The following is an 18,178-nucleotide window of genomic DNA, read 5'->3' on the forward strand; positions in this document are numbered from 1 at the left end:
TATATTCTATAGGATAATTATATAAAGCACAAACCAAGCAAAATTTATCTAAGCTTTTAGAAGTCTAGAGAGTGGTTATGTCTGGCAAAGGCATGGTAGGAAGTGATTAGAAGGTGGACTTCTTAGGTAATGTTTTTGTTTAGCCTCTTCTCCTGGATGCTGGCTAACATAGGTCAGTCTTTGTGAAACTTTATGAAGCTATGCACTTACAATATGGGCTCTTTTCCATATTTATATTATACTTCAATACAACTTTTTTTTTAATCTTATAGGTTGAAAAGCTTGCTTTAGGTCTTAAAAATATGCTTAAGAGGAATTCACATGCCTCAGGAAGAAATTTTTCTTAATAATTACAAAAGCCTTATTCACTGGGAAGATAGAATTTTGGAGAAGGGCCATTACATCTCTGAGCCTCAGTTTCCTCAAATGAAACAAAGGACTGATAATGACTATCTTATGAGGCTGTTGTAAAGAACTAAATAGGGCAACTTGGCTGGCACCCCACTCAAGTACTCTTGCCTGGAAAATCCCATGGATGGAGGAGCCTGGTAGGCTGCAGTCCATGGGGTCGCGAAGAGTTAGACACGACTGAGCGACTTCCCTTTCGCTTTTCACGCATTGGAGAAGGAAATGGCAACCCACTCCAGTGTTCTTGCCTGGACAATCCCAGGGATGGGGGAGCCTGGTGGGCTGCCGTCTATGGGGTCACACAGAGTCGGACACGACTGAAGTGACTTAGCAGCAGCAGCAGCTCACAATAAGCCAGTAAGGCCACTGCTTTTCCCCAGCCCACCCTGAAATTTTCTTTCCTGATTTTATACAGCACTGCCTGCCAATAGATTGCCTTGTTCTCTATCTACACTGTTAAACATGCAGTCACTAGCTGTATGGCTATTGAGCACTTGACATATGGCTAGTGTGAATGAGGAACTGGATTTTTAATTTTATTTAATTTTAAATGTGTGCCTAGTGGCTAATGAATAGTACAATTCAAGGTCTTGAGAAACTGAAGGGCTTTGAGCAATTATTGCTTGATCTCAGCTTTGCTTAGCCTTGACCAACTGACCATGAACTCCCACAATGCCTACCTTCTAGAACTTAAGTTCCCAAAAGACTAGGATTTTTGGTTATTGCATTCACTATTGTTTCTTATATTCACAATCCCTACAATAAAACCAACACATGGTAAATAGTCAACAAATATTTGTTTGAATGGATAAAATAAAATTTGATTAACCCAAACTTATTTGCATATTTTTGTAGGGTTATTTCTGCATAACACTATTAATATCCAATAGGACACATTCATTTCGAGGAGCACCAAATTAATAAAAGATAGATCCAAAATGGGGGCTTCCCTGGGTTGGGAAAATCTCCTGGAAAGGAGAATGGCTACCCACTCCAATATTCTTGCCTGGAGAATTTCATGGAAAGAGGAGCCTGGCAGGCTCCTTATGCTTATGTATTTTTGAGGTCCATGATCCTGCCCAGTATGATACTGGAATCCAGAATCCCAATGGGACAGAAGAAATGGATTTGCTTCAGGGTGTGCCCAAGCCCAACTTTACCTGCAATGGCCACAGCTGCTCGTCTCTCAGAAGCTTTTATTTCTGATGTTACTTCTCCCAAATCTGAGTGTCTGAAACAATTTCAGAAGAAAATTATTATTAAATTAATGAAATGTCACTTTCACCTATCAAATTGGATGCACATCAAAATCTCTTAAGAAGCCTTTAAAAACTACAAATCCTGGTCACACTCTAGATCCTCAAAACTAGAATCTCGAAGCCAGGCCCACATGTGTCTAGAAAAACCAGCACTCAAAAACTGTGGAACAGAGCAAACAGCCATCCAGAAAAGCATAATATATATATATATATATATATATATATATATATATATCCTTTGACCAGTAAGTCCACTTCTATCCTACTGAAACAATTAAAATTGAGTTACAAATATGTTGATGCCAAGTGGATAAAAGATAGATTTTCATTCTTTTACACTATTATGTGAAAAATTGGACATCTTTTAAATCAAAGTCCAAAAACAGGGATTATGGTAGTCTTATTGTGCAATCATTAAAAAATATTCTATGGATCTCATTTTGTGGAAAAAAAAGATGTTGTATGATATGGAATGATGTTAATGATATTTTCATTGGTTGGGAAAAGCCAGGTTACAGAAGAGTATGTAGAGTGTGATTACTATTTAATAAAACTGTCTTTTTATCTAAAGGTGTATACAGGGAGATCTAAAAGGATATTCATCAAAAGTTAATAGTGTGGGCAGGGAGGGATGATCCTGAATTAATTTAAGTAGCCTGGATAAGTATAATCTATTTAAGAATAAACTACTTAAGGTATATTATAGGAATGATTAAATGTGTTCATTTTGTCAGAAGTCAGGATTCCATTGTTGAAGAAAGGGCACACAAATAAGGAATGAAGGAAGTTAGAAAAAGAATTCACAGAGGTACACTGGGATTGGAGGTACTGGTATGCACTCGTGATTTCTACATGCGTGTTCATGTATCTGTGTACACATGCATACATTTCCTAGCTCTGTCCATTGAAAAGGCCCGAAGCAAAGACACTACAGTATTAGTGAGCATACCAAGTACCCTTCAATATCACACCACACTAAAAGCTATCAGGTCTCCTTGGAGAAATTAGAGAATCCAGGGCTGGAGCAGCAAAAGAACAAGATGCGCCTGAGCATTTTATTTCTGAAGACTAAAAGTGAAAGTGAAAGTTGCTGAGTTGTGTCCGATTTTTTGTGACCCCATGTACTATACAGTCCATGGAATTCTCTAGGTCAGAATACTGGAGTGGGTAGCCATTCCCCTTCTCCAGCGGATTTTCCTGACCCAGGAATTGAACTGGGGTCTCCTGCATTGCAGGCTAATTCTTTACCAGCTGAGCTACCAGAGAATCCCTCTGAAAACTAGGAAGTACTCGAAAAAAGAAAATGCTGGGGTACGTCACAGGACACAGAAGCCACCTTGAAGGGGCTCCCACTACCAAGTGTTAGTCAGTTTGAGCATGAATATAATATAATGAAATACAGTAATCAATTTAAAACCACTGAAAAACAGGTATTAGTGAGTGCATATAGATAAGAAACAGATAAACAAATGGCAGGGGAGGCAATGAGGGCCCTTGCTTGCAACAGAGCTAATGCGGAGGTGCTGCAGGTAGCACAGCCGCACTTTTAGAATTACCCGAATAAAGAGTGGGTCAAGCCAGAAACACCAACCAATGCCAGTTCTGGCAAGAGAATGTTGACAGGGAGCAAGATATTTGCCCAGGCCCAAAATGTTTCCTCACAGATTGCTTATTAGGTGCCAGGAGGAAAAAAGAAAAACTAGCAATTATACTTGACGGGGTAAGCAAAGCCAGTGAACACGGGGATAGAGAGCTGTATGTGTCTCCAGCTGTGGTACCTTGAGGAAGCACACACCATCACCTGCAGCACTCTGGCTGAGACTGTAGAACCTTGATGTAATCATAAGGACAAACCCAAAATGAAATGTATTGTGACAGGGGAAAAAATATTATCACAAAGTATGAACGTCTTGGGCTTCCCTGGTGGCTCAGCAGTGAAGAGCCCGCCTGTGATGAGGGTGACCCGGGTTTGATCCCTGGGTTGGGAGGAATCCCTGGAGAAGGGAATGGCAACCCACTCCAGTTATTCTTGCCCAGGGAATTCCATGGACAGAGGACCCTGGAGAATGGGGCTCCTCTACAGTCCATAGGGTCACACCGAGTTGGACACGACTAAACAACAACAATGAATGTCTCAAAAGAAAAAAAAAATATTGAGGAACTTTCCAGATTAAGGGTGCTACAGAGATAAGGAAAAAATGTAGTAACTACCCCTAGACTGGATCTTAAACCAGAAGGAGACATTTTGTGATCTATTGACTAAATTGAAATATAGGTGCTATCCATGTCACATTTACTGATGTTGATAACTGGTACTGTGGTTATGTAAGAGAATATCTCTACTCTTACGAAATAAGGTACTGAAGAATTTAGGAATAAAGGGTAATAATACATGCAAGTTAGTTTCTAACTTTTTCTTAACTTCTAGTTAAGAAAAAAGTATATATGTATGTATTTATGTGTGTGTGTATACACATGCATACCCATAGAATGATAAACGGGAATGGTAAATGAGCTAAAAGATTAAGAATAGGAGACTCTGTATGAGGTGCCTTTTTAATTTTGTAACTTATCTCTAAGTAGAAGTTATTTCCAAACAAAATGCTTTAAAGTTAATAGTGTTAGTTATTTCTGGGTAGTATGATATCAGTTTATTTTGTCTTATTCGAATTTTTTAAATAGAAGAGGCACATACTGATTTAATAAAGCTAAATGAGCTATTAAAGTAATGCTATTACTCAGGGTCAGGGTGAGAACTGTGTGTGTGTCTGCCCCAAGAAAACTTGTAATCTGCTGCCCCTTCAAACCAATGTTTTTCCAAGAGTGTAAAACACTGTGGCAGGCCCCCTTAGAGACAAGTAATCTAGCTCCATTTAATTCATCAGCAAAACAAATGTTTTGTGTTCATGAAATTGATCCTCCTAGAGGAAAGAAGGATTTCAGGACCATTGGTTATTATTCCAGCATGTTCCTTGAAGGTCTCATCTTCAGCCCTCTCTGAAATGAGTTCTGGTAACTCCAGTGGTTACTGTTGTCACAGCTGTTTTAGCCATTTTAACAATGCAGTGTGTGTGTGCTCAGTTGTGTCCAACTCTTTGTGACCCCAGGGACTATATAGTCTACCAGGCTCCTCTGTCCATGGAATTTTCAGGCAAGAACACTGGAGTGGATTGCTATTTCCGACTCCAGGTTATCATTGCAGAGTACTAGGCAACTCTCTAACTAAATCTGATCCTATTGCTGACAAAAATGGAGGTTTTCATTGTCTTCACTTCATTTTTCTGTAAAGAACATATATAGCTTTTGTAAAAAGAATAAAAAATTAACCATGACTGGTTAAAAATAGTTTTCCAGAGGGGAAGAAGCAGGCCTGTCCTGGCGGTGACATGGAGCCCTGTGCTGAGACACAGGGAGGACAAGGGCAGAGGACAGGTAGTTCCACCCAGGGTATTCCCTGGCCTCTTCCCCCTGCACACAGGCTTTCAGGACACACTTGTCAGAAGTTCCGAAGACAGGAACTTAACTTCAGCCCTTTCATTTCCATGCAAGAGGTAGAAGACAAGAGTGTAATTATCACAGGGACAACCCTGAATTTGTGCCCTTTTCTAAAAATATACATATAAATCTCTTCTTTTTTCTCATCAAAGAACTTCACATCTAATTGAGTCTCTGTGTTTCAATTGGAAGCAGAGCCAAGTCTTGCAAGAGAGAGCAGCAGCAGAATCGCACCTTTGTCCCATGCATTTTAGTTTACAACTCTCCTTTCAATGATTGCACGGCCTGAATTATATTCCCCCAAATTCCTATAGTGAAACCATAACCCCCAATGAAACTACATTTGGATATATGACCTTTAGAGGAGTAATTACTGTTGAATGAAGTCACCAGGGTAAGGCACTGATCTGACGAGATTGGTGTCCTATGAGAGGAGGAGACCCCCAAGAGCTTGCTATCTCTCTCTGAGAGAACAAGAGAACACGTTGACCATAAGGTCATAGCAAACACCCTCTTCCAACAACACAAGAGAAGACTCTACACATGGACATCACCAGATGATCAACACCGAAATCAGATTGATTATAATCTTTGCAGCCAAAGATGGAGAAGCTCTATACAGTCAGCAAAAACAAGACAAGGAGCTGACTGTGGCTCAGATCATGAACTCCTTATTACCAAATTCAGACTTAAATTGAAGAAAGTAGGGAAAACCACTAGACCATTCAGGTCTGACCTAAATCAAATCCCTTATGATTATACAGTGGAAGTGAGAAATAGATTTAAGGGCCTAGATCTGATAGATAGAGTGCCTGATGAACTATGGAATGAGGTTCGTGACATTGTACAGGAGACAGGGATCAAGACCATCCCCATGGAAAAGAAATGCAAAAAAGAAAAATGGCTGTCTGGAGAGGCCTTACAAATAGCTGTGAAAAGAAGAGAAGTGAAAAGCAAAGATACAAACATCTGAATGCAGAGTTCCAAAGAATAGCAAGAAGAGGTAAGAAAGCCTTCCTCAGCGATCAACGCCAAGAAATAGAGGAAAACAAAAGAATGGGAAAGACTAGAGATCTCTTCAAGAAAATTAGAGATACCAAGGGAACATTTCATGCAAAGATGGGCTCGATAAAGGACAGAAATGGTATGGACCTAACAGAAGCAGAAGATATTAAGAAGAGGTGACAAGAATACACAGAAGAACTGTACAAAAAAGATCTTCACGACCCAGATAATCATGATGGTGTGATCATTCACATAGAGCCAGACATCCTGGAATGTGAAGTCAAGTGGGCCTTAGAAAGCATCACTACGAACAAAGCTAGTGGAGGTGATGGAATTCCAGTGGAGCTATTTCAAATTCTGAAAGATGATGCTGTGAAAGTGCTGCACTAAATATGCCAGCAAAGTTGGAAAACTCAGCAGTGGCCACAGGACTGGAAAAGGTCAGTTTTCATTCCAATCCCAAAGAAAGGCAATGCCAAAGAATGCTCAAACTACCGCACAATTGCACTCATCTCACACGCTAGTAAAGTAATGTTCAAAATTCTCCAAGCCAGGCTTCAGCAATATGTGAACTGTGAACTTCCTGATGTTCAAGCTGGTTTTAGAAAAGGCAGAGGAACCAGAGATCAAATTGCCAACATCCACTGGATCATGGAAAAAACGAGAGAGTTGCAGAAAACCATCTATTTCTGCTTTATTGACTATGCCAAAGCCTTTGACTGTGTGGATTTCCACAATAAACTGTGGAAAATTCTGAAAGAGATGGGAATACCAGACCACCTGACCTGCCTCTGGAGAAATCTGTATGCAGGTCAGGAAGCAACAGTTAGAACTGGACATGGAACAACAGACTGGTTCCAAATAGGAAAAGGAGTTCGTCAAGGCTGTATATTGTCACCCTGCTTATTTAACTTCTATGCAGAGTACATCATGAGAAACGCTGGACTGGAAGAAACACAAGCTGGAATCAAGATTGCTGGGAGAAATATCAATAACCTCAGATATGCAGATGACACCACCCTTATGGCAGAAAGTGAAGAGGAACTCAAAAGCCTCTTGATGAAAGTGAAAGTAGAGAGTGAAAAAGTTGGCTTAAAGCTGAACATTCAGAAAACGAAGATCATGGCATCTGGTCCCATCACTTCACGGGAAATAGATGGGGAAACAGTGGAAACAGTATCAGACTTAATTTTTTTGGGCTCCAAAATCACCGCAGATGGTGACTGCAGCCATGAAATTAAAAGATGCTTACTCCTTGGAAGGACAGTTTTGACCAACCTAGATAGCATATTCAAAAGCAGAGACATTACTTTGCCAACAAAGGTCCATCTAGTCAAGGCTATGGTTTTTCCAGTGGTCATGTATGGATGTGAGAGTTGGACTGTGAAGAAAGCTGAGCGATGAAGAATTGATGCTTTTGAACTGTGGTGTTGGAGAAGACTCTTGAGAGTCCCTTGGACTGCAAGGAGATCCAACCAGTCCATTCTGAAGGAGATCAGCCCTGGGATTTCTTTGGAAGGAATGATGCTAAAGCTGAAACTCCAGTACTTTGGCCACCTCATGCGAAGAGTTGACTCTGATGCTGGGAGGGATTGGGGGCAGGAGGAGAAGGGGACAACAGAGGATGAGATGGCTGGGTGGCATCACTGACTCGATGGACGTGAGTCTGAGTGAACTCCGGGAGTTGGTGATGGACAGGGAGGCCTGGCGTGCTGCGATTCGTGGGGTCGCAAAGAGTCGGACTCGACTGAGTGACTAAACTGAACTGAGGAACTTTTCTAGGAGTTCAGGATATATCTGTGAAGGACATAAATACCTCTGCTCTTAGTTTACATTCAAGGAGGTAGGGGAAACTGACAAACTATTTTTGAAAGTTTAAATAGAAGATACACTGGGAGGTGTTAAAACACTGTGGAAGAAAGAAAGAAAGTGTAGACTAAGATCAGGGTACCAGACATGTGGTGAACAGGCAGCACAGACTGCAGTAATTAGGTCAGGGTGGGCCTCCTGGAGAAGGGGACATCAAGTGCAAGCTTGGCAAGTGGGGGCATATGGTTGGCTCCATGAGGAGAGTGTTCCAGGCACCACACAGGCCAGAAGGGGTTCAGCACTCAGTGGGAAGATGGTGCAACTGGTATGGAGTGAGTAGGAGGAAGACACAGAAGAGGTCAGGTAAGACCAAACTTTCCAGGCCATAGAAAAGACTCCGGTTTTTATTCTGGGAGGTGGTCTGAGTGCAAGTCAATATGCCTGTTTCATATTGGGAACAGACTAGAGATGAGGAAGATGAGATCTGGGTGGCAACACCAGAGGCAACAACACAGGGTTGGGCTCTGAACTCTGTGCAGGACTGGAGAGCATGTGAGAAAGAGTCTGGTAAACCTCAAATGTTAAGACTCAGTAGGGCTGCTACTGTCTCAAATGGGAAGGCTATAGATGAGCCTGGCTGGAGGGCACCATGAGCAAGCCAATGCTTATGTTCTGGCCCAGGACCCACAAACAACCTCCTTGGAGATGCTGAGCAGCAAAGGGGCTGGGGGCACTTAGGGAAAGCAGCATTCCACCATGGACCCAAAAGACACACAGTCTGCCCATAGCAAAGGAAGAATCAACTTGTTATTTATCCGTGATAACAGAAAGAAAATAGAAGAGATCAACTGAAAAATTGCTGTGAGCAATAAGAGAACTTGGTAAGCTGGGGACATACAAAAAAAAATTGTAATAACCAAATTGCCTTCCTATATACAAACAAGTTTAACAATGTGAAAGGAGGACTCCCATGTAGAATATCAAAAAGAAAAAAAAAATTTAATATACATAAAAATGTTCAACCTCTAAATGAAAAGAATTTCTAAATACTAAAGAAGAGAATGGCACTGAAACATGTATAATATCATATATGAAACGAATAGGCAGTCCAAGCTCGATGCATGATACTGGTTGCTTGGGGCTGGTGCACTGGGATGACCCAGAGGGATGGTACAGGAAGGGAGGAGGGAGGGGGGTTCAGGATGGGGAACACGTGTATACCCATGGCGGATTCATGTTGATGTATGGCAAAACCAATACAATATTGTAAAGTAATTAACCTCCAATTAAAATAAATGAATTTATATTAAAAAAAAAAAAGATTTGAACAAATGAAAGCCCATATCCTTTTTGGATAAAGAAAGGCTTACCATAATTTTAAAGTCAATTCTCACTAAATTGACCTATAAGTGAATTTAGGTTTAAAAACAGATAAGCTGGCCCTATTCAGGAATATCTGTACAATAATAATCAGGAAAATTCTGAAAAAGAATAGTAATGAAGGAGGACAAAACCTGCCAGACAGTAAAACATAGTCTAAACCACAAAAAATTAAAGCTGTAGTACTGGTTCACAAAGAGACGAAGAGTTCAGTAGAACAGGACCCCAGAGTAGGCCCAAATACAGTTGGGAATTTTGTCCCTGATCCAGGTAGCTCTAAGTATCTGGTGATTATTCAATTATAACAACTTGGAAAAAATAAAGGTAAATTCTTACTCCTCCTTTCACCAAAATGAAAACTACCTGGATCAAAGAGTTAAATTAGAAAATGAAACAAAAATGCACTGAAATAAATATTTAAGACTTTAAAATTTGACTTCATAAAGTCAAAAGGCCAGACAGTGGAAAAGCATGTATAACGCAAAGGATGAAAGTTAGTTTTCTCAATGTACAAAGATCTACAAATCCATGAGAAAGAACCAAGCTAAATAGAAACAAAGTAACAAAGATATCTCCAAAAAACATTCTGGGTTTAAAACAGAACAAGAAGGACTGGAATCCACACTGTGCCCTGCCTCCCAGGAGATGCTTCTCTAATGAGGATGCCAGCTTTTCAGACAGGAGCAGGAGGCAAGGTGCCTGAGTTTTCATTTATGTTCATTTTGAAAATTTTACCATGTGCATTTAAGACAACTAACAGTTTTATAAAAAGTTACAATGTAGAGAATCTAAGACAGACCACGTCTGAACTACAACAGAAAAAAAGGCCTTCCTGACATGCAGGTCATCTCACTAGGAATGTAAAACCTCCTAGAGGGAATTCTTCTTTAAAATAAAGAGCTGTGTCTAAATTATTCTACACTCAGCCATATTTCATACAAGCAAAATTGAGGGTATAACCACTCTGCTAAAACAGCTTCTTGCTCCAATAAACCAAGTGAACACATCCTCACTTCACTTTCATTCCGAGCATGCCAGAGATGCTGCATGTGCTTTGTGATCAGAACAAAATACTGAATCGAACATTTTTGTTGTGCCTCAGTAAATAAATTTAAACCAGTTATCCATAATGGGCCTGTTAGGCATCAAGTTTTAACTTAAATTGCTTAGCTGGGCCTCAATTTCTTTATCCTTACAATGCAGGTAATAATAGTACTTACTATAGGGTTGCTATGAAGATTAAATAACACAATATATACAAAAACACTTCAAGAGGGCCTAACAACACACTCCTTAGAAGCAGGCAGGATCTAAATTTAAAAGAACATTCCTTTGGGCTGGAAAACTCCTGACACTCATGGTTATGTGTAAGAAGAGGTTCTCCTTTAAGCTGAGAGAGAAGTCACCACATGGCACTCCATCTGACGAAGCACTGGCACATCTGACACCCGTGAGCATGTAAGTGGAGTCTGGAGAGCTGCTCTTGCAGAGCCAGGGATGCTTCAGCCATAACAACCCTCCCAGTTCTCTAGTTTTCTCCAGCGGGGAGCCACTGGGGTGGCTGCTGGTTCACTGAGCAACCCCAGATCTACAGAGGAAGAGCGAAATCTGCATCCTGCTGCCAAAGCCACATGCATGCATTCTTTGGAAGCCACAGCAGCTCCTGAGCAGAGGCTCACAGCTCTTTTGGACTTCACCCAGGAGCAGATATATATACCTCACATGAATTCCTCAGTGTCTCATCCCCATGGTGTGATATGTGGGCCTTTTCCTTCCTCCCCCTGGCCTGGCCAGAAGACCCATCCTCCACCCAGTGTGAAGAGCTTGAAGCTCTTGTGGTCCATTTGGACCAGAACAGGCTTCAGTGGGAAAGCTGAGTCCTTCCCAGGAAGGGAAGCCCAGGATCCTTTCCTTTCCCACAAAATGTTGGTGTTGGAGAGAATCTTCCTGGACAGGAAAGACAAAAGGTTGCATTAAGTCTGGGGGACTTTTAAATATCCAGTCAATGTTAATGGGAGTTGCTTTCAGCTGCCAAGAGAGATGAATCCTGGGAGAGTGGCCAGGAGGGCAGGTGAGGTGTTCTGTGGCTCTCCTTGCTTCCCCTACTTTCAGTCCAGGACAGATCTCATCATCACTCCAGGCCTTGTGTAGAGACTACTTAAGTGTTACAATGACCACATTTTCTGAAACAAAAACCTGAGGGTATGAGTTTACTTATGAGATATTATGGGTGGTTAGAGTTCAATGTTATCAACCAGATCAAAGAAATTAGGACTATTTCCAAGGGCTTTCCTGGTGGCTCAGATGGTAAAGAATCTACCTGCAATGTGGGAGACATGGGTATGATCCCTAGGTTGGGAAGATCCCCTGGAGGAGGGCATGGCAACCCACTCCAGTATTCTTGCCTGGAGAATCCTCATGGACAGAGGAGCCTGGTGGGCTACAGTCCATGGGGTCACAAAGAGTTGGACACTACTGAGCGACTAAGCACCAAGGGGATATAAGGAGTCAGGGATGAAGTTTCTATTTTGAAGACAGGGTGAATGAAGATGCCATTAGCTTACTATTTCTTGATTCAATAATTCCATCAGACAGGCAAAACTTTTAAAGTTTGATATCATCACATGTTGGAAGGTGTAGAGGACCCTTACAATGTGGTGGTGGAAGGGGAATGTGGTACAATCATTTATAAGGATATTTGGTAGCATCAGCTAAAAAACAGACAGGTCCTCTGACCACAATGCATTGTATCTATTTTAGAAAAACACTTGTGCATGTCCATAGGGAGATACCAATTGTACAGCATTATCTTATGAAGAAAACTGAAAGCATTCTTAACTAGATAACATTAGCATGACAAAATATTATATAACTGTCAAATTTTAGGTAGATCTGTTCTTTGTTTTCACATGTAAAGCATTTCAAAGCATACTGCCGGGTGAATAAAGCAAGCTGCAGAACAGTATGAGACCAATTATGTAAAAGAGAGCAAATATTTAAGATGGCAAATTTTATGTTATTTGTAAAATAATAAATTAAAAAATGGGGGGGAAGGATAAAACATGTAAATGCAATAGAAAATGTCTGTCAGGATACCTGCCTAACTAAGATGGTGGCAGGGGCAGCGGGGTGGTGGGGAGCGGAGCATGTCTCTCTGATAAAATAATGGCCTGATTTTAAAAATATCAAAATGTTTAAACTGGTGGTCTATAGAAACTCCAACTACACTTGATTTTTATTTTCTGTTTTATACTTTTTTTGTTTTTAAATTTTATACTTTTGTTTATCAAATTATCTGCCATTAACAATATGATATATATATGTGTGACTTATATATATATATATATATATATATATATATAAGTCACTCATATATATATATATATGAGTGACTTTGCTTTCACTTTTCACTTTCATGCACTGGAGAAGGAAATGGCAACCCACTCCAGTGTTCTTGCCTGGAGAATCCCAGGGACGGCGGGGCCTGGTGGCTGCCGTCTATGGGGTCACACAGAGTCGGACACGACTGAAGTGACTTAGCATAGCATAGCATATATATGTGTATATAGGTTAACTAGGTTAACAGTTAAGTAGGTTTGCTATCCCTCTAGATGGGTATGGATGGATGGTTGTAAAGTTGCTCTGGGTAGGAGCCCCTTCAAGACAGGCTGCAGATGATGAAGGCCACAGAGTTTGGTCCCAGGAAAACACACACTTTGTACAATTTATTTATATAATAAAGAATACTAATTCTTTATTAGTATTTTATACAAATTCAAGTATATCCAAATACTTTACATAATTTCAAGGAATGCAGGACCTTGGAAGCCTACACATAAGGTATGAACCCCAGGTTAAGAACCTTTGATTTGGACATTTAAAGCTGCAGAAATGGATGCAATCATGCAAAGAACATGCACTACACAGGAATTAACAGAGATAGACTGTAGAACCCCAAAAAACCCCAACGATGAAGGAGCAGGCAGAGTAAAGAAGAGATGCGGGCTGTAAGGAGTGGAGGCCTGCAGAAGAGTAGCCGGTAGCAGGCTGATGAGCTCCGTCTCTCCTGTCCCCTCTGCCACCTCCAAACTGCTGTCACATGGATTGCCCAAGAACTGTATGACAAACATCCTCCCATGAACAGTGGGCACTGGAGGAGGCTAGGTCCAGGAGCTGACTGTGGCTCAGACCATGAACTCCTTATTGCCAAATTCAGACTTAAATTGAAGAAAGCAGGGAAAATCACAAGACCATTCAGGTATGACCTAAATCAAATCCCTTATGATTATACAGTGGAAGTGAGAAATAGATTTAAGGGCCTAGATCCGATTGATAGAGTGCCTGATGAACTATGGAATAAGGTCCGTGACATTGTACAGGAGACAGGGATCAAGACCATTCCCATAGAAAAGAAATGCAAAAAAGTAAGATGGCTGTCTGGGGAGGCCTTACAAATGGCTGTGAAAAGAAGAGAAGTGAAAAGCAAAGGAGAAAAGGAAAGATATAAACATCTGAATGCAGAGTTCCAAAGAATAGCAAGAAGAGATAAGAAAGCCTTCTTCAGCAATCAATGCAAAGAAATAGAGGAAAACAACAGAATGGGAAAGACTAGGGATCTCTTCAAGAAAATCAGAGATACCAAAGGAACATTTCATGCAAAGATGAGCTCGATAAAGGACAGAAGTGGTATGGACCTAACAGAAGCAGAAGATATTAAGAAGAGGTGGCAGGAATACACAGAAGAACTGTACAAAAAAGATCTTCACGACCCAGATAATCACGATGGTGTGATCACTCACATAGAGCCAGACATCCTGGAATGTGAAGCCAAGTGGGCCTTAGAAAGCATCACTACGAACAAAGCTAGTGGAGGTGATGGAATTCCAGTTCAGCTATTTCAAATCCTAAAAGACAATGCTGTGAAAGTGCTGCACTCAATATGCCAGCAAATTTGGAAAACTCAGCAGTGGCCACAGGACTGGAAAAGGGCAGTTTTCATTCCAATCCCAAAGAAAGGCAATGCCAAAGAATGCTCAAACTACCGCACAATTGCACTCATCTCACACGCTAGTAAAGTAATGTTCAAAATTCTCCAAGCCAGGCTTCAGCAATATGTGAACCGTGAACTTCCTGATGTTCAAGCTGGTTTTAGAAAAGGCAGAGGAACCAGAGATCAAATTGCCAACATCCGCTGGATCACGGAAAAAGCAAGAGAGTTCCAGAAAAACATCTATTTCTGCTTTATTGACTATGCCAAAGCCTTTGACTGCATGGATCACAATAAACTGTGGAAAATTATGAAAGAGATGGGAATACCAGACCACCTGATCGGCCTCTTGAGAAATTTGTATGCAGGTCAGGAAGCAACAGTTAGAAGTGGACATGGAACAACAGACTTGTTCCAAATAGGAAAAGGAGTTCGTCAAGGCTGTATATTGTCACCCTGCTTATTTAACTTCTATGCAGACTACATCATGAGAAATGTTGGACTGGGAGAAACACAAGTTGGAATCAAAATTGCCGGGAGAAATATCAATAACCTCAGATATGCAGATGACACCACCCTTATGGCAGAAAGTGAAGAGGAACTCAAAAGCCTCTTGATGAAAGTGAAAGAGGAGAGTGAAAAAGTTGGCTTAAAGCTCAACATTCAGAAAACGAAGATCATGGCATCCGGTCCCATCACTTCGTGGGAAATAGATGGGGAAACAGTGGAAACAGTGTCAGACTTTATTTTTTTGGGCTCCAAAATCACTACAGATGGTGACTGCAGCCATGAAATTAAAAGACACTTACTCCTTGGAAGGAAAGTTATGACCAACCTAGACAGCATATTGAAAAGCAGAGATATTATTTTGCCAACAAAGGTCCATCTAGTCAAGGCTATGGTTTTTCCTGTGGTCATGTATGGATGTGAGAGTTGGACTGTGAAGAAGGCTGAGTGCCAAAGAATTGATTATTTTGAACTATGGTGTTGAAGAAGACTCTTGAGAGTCCCTTGGACTGCAAGGAGAACCAAACAGTCCATTCTAAAGGAGATCAGTCCTGGGATTTCTTTGGAAGGAATGATGCTAAAGCTGAAACTCCAGTACTTTGGCCACCTCATGTGAAGAGTTGACTCATTGGAAAAGACTCTGATGCTGGGAGGGATTGGGGGCAGGAGGAGAAGGGGACGACAGAGGATGAGGTGGCTGGATGGCATCACTGACTCGATGGACGTGAGTCTCAGTGAACTCCGGGAGTTGGCGATGGACAGGGAGGCCTGGCGTGCTGGGATTCATGGGGTTGCAAAGAGTCGGACACGACTGAGCGACTGATCTGATCTGATCCTGCAGTTTGACCCTGCTTCCATCTCTGGCCTTATCTCTACGTAGCTCCAAACACACTGAGCTGTGAGTCATCTCAAATATATCTTTTCCCTTTCATGACTTCATTTTGCCATTTTCTTTTGTATAATGCCTAGCACATTGGTAAGGTCCTCAAAACTTGTCAGAAGTTCTTCTTTCCTTACCAACCCTCTTATGGAAATTGTCACTTAGAAAAGAACACTAGGTTTGGAGGCTCATCCATAAACAGCCCAGCAGAAATCATGGCTCCCCTCCCATCCCTGCCCTGAATCTCTGGACTTATTTCTGCAGCACCTAATCTAGTAGACTGACTTGGAAAGGCCAAAGGATCTTAGAAAACCAGGTCTGCCTGGCTAAACACTGGTCTATCAGCAAAACCTGCAGACATCTGGAGATGCGGACTATTCCCAAATTTGTACATACCATAGTAAGTACATAGTTCTTTCCATGAAATGAAAATAAAGTATACTAAAAATGTGACCTCAGTTTTCAAATGGGTACCTCTAGGAAATAAGTAACAACTGCAGACTTATGAGATCACTCAAAAATACTTCAAACTGCAAATATCAAATCTGCACTTATATGATCTACCACAGGGACACAGTTTAGGGACTATTGGCTCATAGAAGGGCATACCAGCCCAGCATTAAGTCCACCTCTGACCCATGACTACAAAGTAGTGGACACCAAATGCACCTTGTTAAAAGGCCTCATGGAAGCCCCACACAGGCTCAGCCAGCCCTTGCTGCTTCCAGTCTGCCCTGCCTCACCCTTTCCTGACAAGAGGGCCAGCAACACAGTGGGACCTTGAACCTCTGGGTGAATCAACCTGGCCTTCTGAGGAATGACTGTTTATTACATTTACAACCTCAAAGTACTGGGTACTTCTGACTGCTGCTCCCCAAACCTAGAAAGGCAGCAGGTAGATGGAAAATGCCCATGACTTGGCTGGAGTCAAATCCAGCTTGCTCCATTAAGACCCACTCCACTGAGTCAGTTCATTAAGGCATGGCATGAGTGAACTTCCATCCCCTGTAAGGGTCGTAATATCCATCATTTCTACCTCGCAGCAACCCCACCCCCACACCACGAACAGGTAAAAGCCCTTTGAGATGTTAAAGGATCTACAACTTGAATCGCTATCGCAGCCACTAGGTCTATGTCACTCTCAACAGTGGACAATAGTCAAATGAATACTAGTAACAACTAAAGCAATGACCTTGAGACTAATTTTCCTCCTCTGTTAAGCATAGCTGTTTGATTAATTCTGTCAATCCTAGCTTTCATGATCATAATGAACTGCTGAGGTTTTACTTTGCAATAAAAAAATTTTTTTAATTACAAACTCCGTGTGTCACCATCACTTCCTAAAAGAACATTTTAATACCAAGACGGTAGAATGGAGGTGATGTCGGAATCGCGGTAGCCACTGTAACCAGGCCCACGGCCCAGACCAAGAAGGAGGCCCCGACCTGGCCAAGTCGAGGGCTGACCCTGCCCTTACCCCCCGACGTTCGGGTACATTCAGGCTGCGTCCTGACTGCGATGAGAGCCCAGCATCAACTCTAACGAGAACAAGAGGAGAAAACAGATGCGGAAGGCAGGGTGGCAAACCCCAGCCGAGCTCCGGGCGCTGCGGCTCCAGGCCCCGGGCGCCAGTGGGGGTGGGGAATTGCCGCGCCCGCGCTCCAAGCCCTCGTCCCCCCGCGCTGCCCGCCTCCGCGGCCCGGGACCCCGATCCCGCCCCCCACGCTCAGAGCCTCAGCCCGCGCCCCCAGCCCGCCCCTGCCCCCGCCTCGGCCGCCCGCGACCAAGGTCGGCAGCAGAGGGCCGCAGGGCCGGGTGGGTGGGGGTCCGGAGCCGCGAGCCGGGGAAGGCCGCGGGCGGTGGGCCGGAGCACCCACCGCGCAGCCCGCACCGGCGCGGCCGCGAGCGCCGTACTCACCCGGACGACGCCATGAGCGCGACGAGGCCTCGGTACTCGCGCAGCCTGTGCTTCCTCCGCGCTGAGCCGCTCCGCCGGGGAGGGGCCTCTCGCCGGCCCGACTCCACCAGCAGGCGGCGGGGACGGCGGGGAGGGCCCGGGGTCAGCCGGAGAAGGGTGTGAGCGCGCCGGCGGCCAGATGAGGCTGAAGCCAGGCATCAGTTCTGAGCGTCTAGGGCGGTGGGGCCTCGGGAGGGGGTCCAGGGCCCGCTCCGAGCGGCCCAGAGTTGGGGGCGGGGGGCAGTTGGCGCGCTGACGGCGCTGGGTGGCACCGAGAACGAGGGCGGTGCGCGACCCGCAGGCCTGATCCTCCCACCTGCTCAGGTGCACCGCTGCCTAGAGGCCAGCAGTCGCTGGAAGACGCCTTCGGTGCCAAACCAGCGGGAGAACCTGCCCTGGGGCCACTAAACAGCTGCAGGACCCTGGTGAAGTCAGAACCTCCCAGATTTGAGTTTGATTTCCTTAAGAAAATCCTTTAGCGCTGGTGTGTG

At 43.1% G+C, this 18,178-nt stretch overlaps 1 protein-coding gene across 3 annotated transcripts in view; it reads right to left on the reverse strand.

Annotated features, from left to right (window-relative positions):
* The window catches only part of URGCP (upregulator of cell proliferation), a 99,788-nt gene that overhangs the window by 15,243 nt on the left and 66,367 nt on the right, over positions 1–18,178 (reverse strand). Inside the window, exons 1-2 of one of the 3 annotated variants that reach the window (XM_055558112.1) lie at positions 17,649–18,000; positions 1,569–1,639 (exon numbers count right to left, since the gene is read on the reverse strand). The exons of 1 other annotated variant lie outside the window; for it this stretch is intronic. In XM_055558112.1, coding sequence (XP_055414087.1) covers positions 1,569–1,639; positions 17,649–17,662 — 85 coding nt within the window. In that variant the 5' untranslated portion in view covers positions 17,663–18,000. Of the gene's footprint in view, positions 1–1,568; positions 1,640–17,207; positions 17,363–17,648; positions 18,001–18,178 lie in introns of those variants that run through there. One more of the 3 variants, XM_055558110.1, reaches the window with a different exon arrangement.

Source organism: Bubalus kerabau, chromosome 20, assembly GCF_029407905.1.
Source record: "Bubalus kerabau isolate K-KA32 ecotype Philippines breed swamp buffalo chromosome 20, PCC_UOA_SB_1v2, whole genome shotgun sequence".
In the NCBI taxonomy this organism is placed as follows: Eukaryota; Metazoa; Chordata; class Mammalia; order Artiodactyla; family Bovidae; genus Bubalus; species Bubalus kerabau.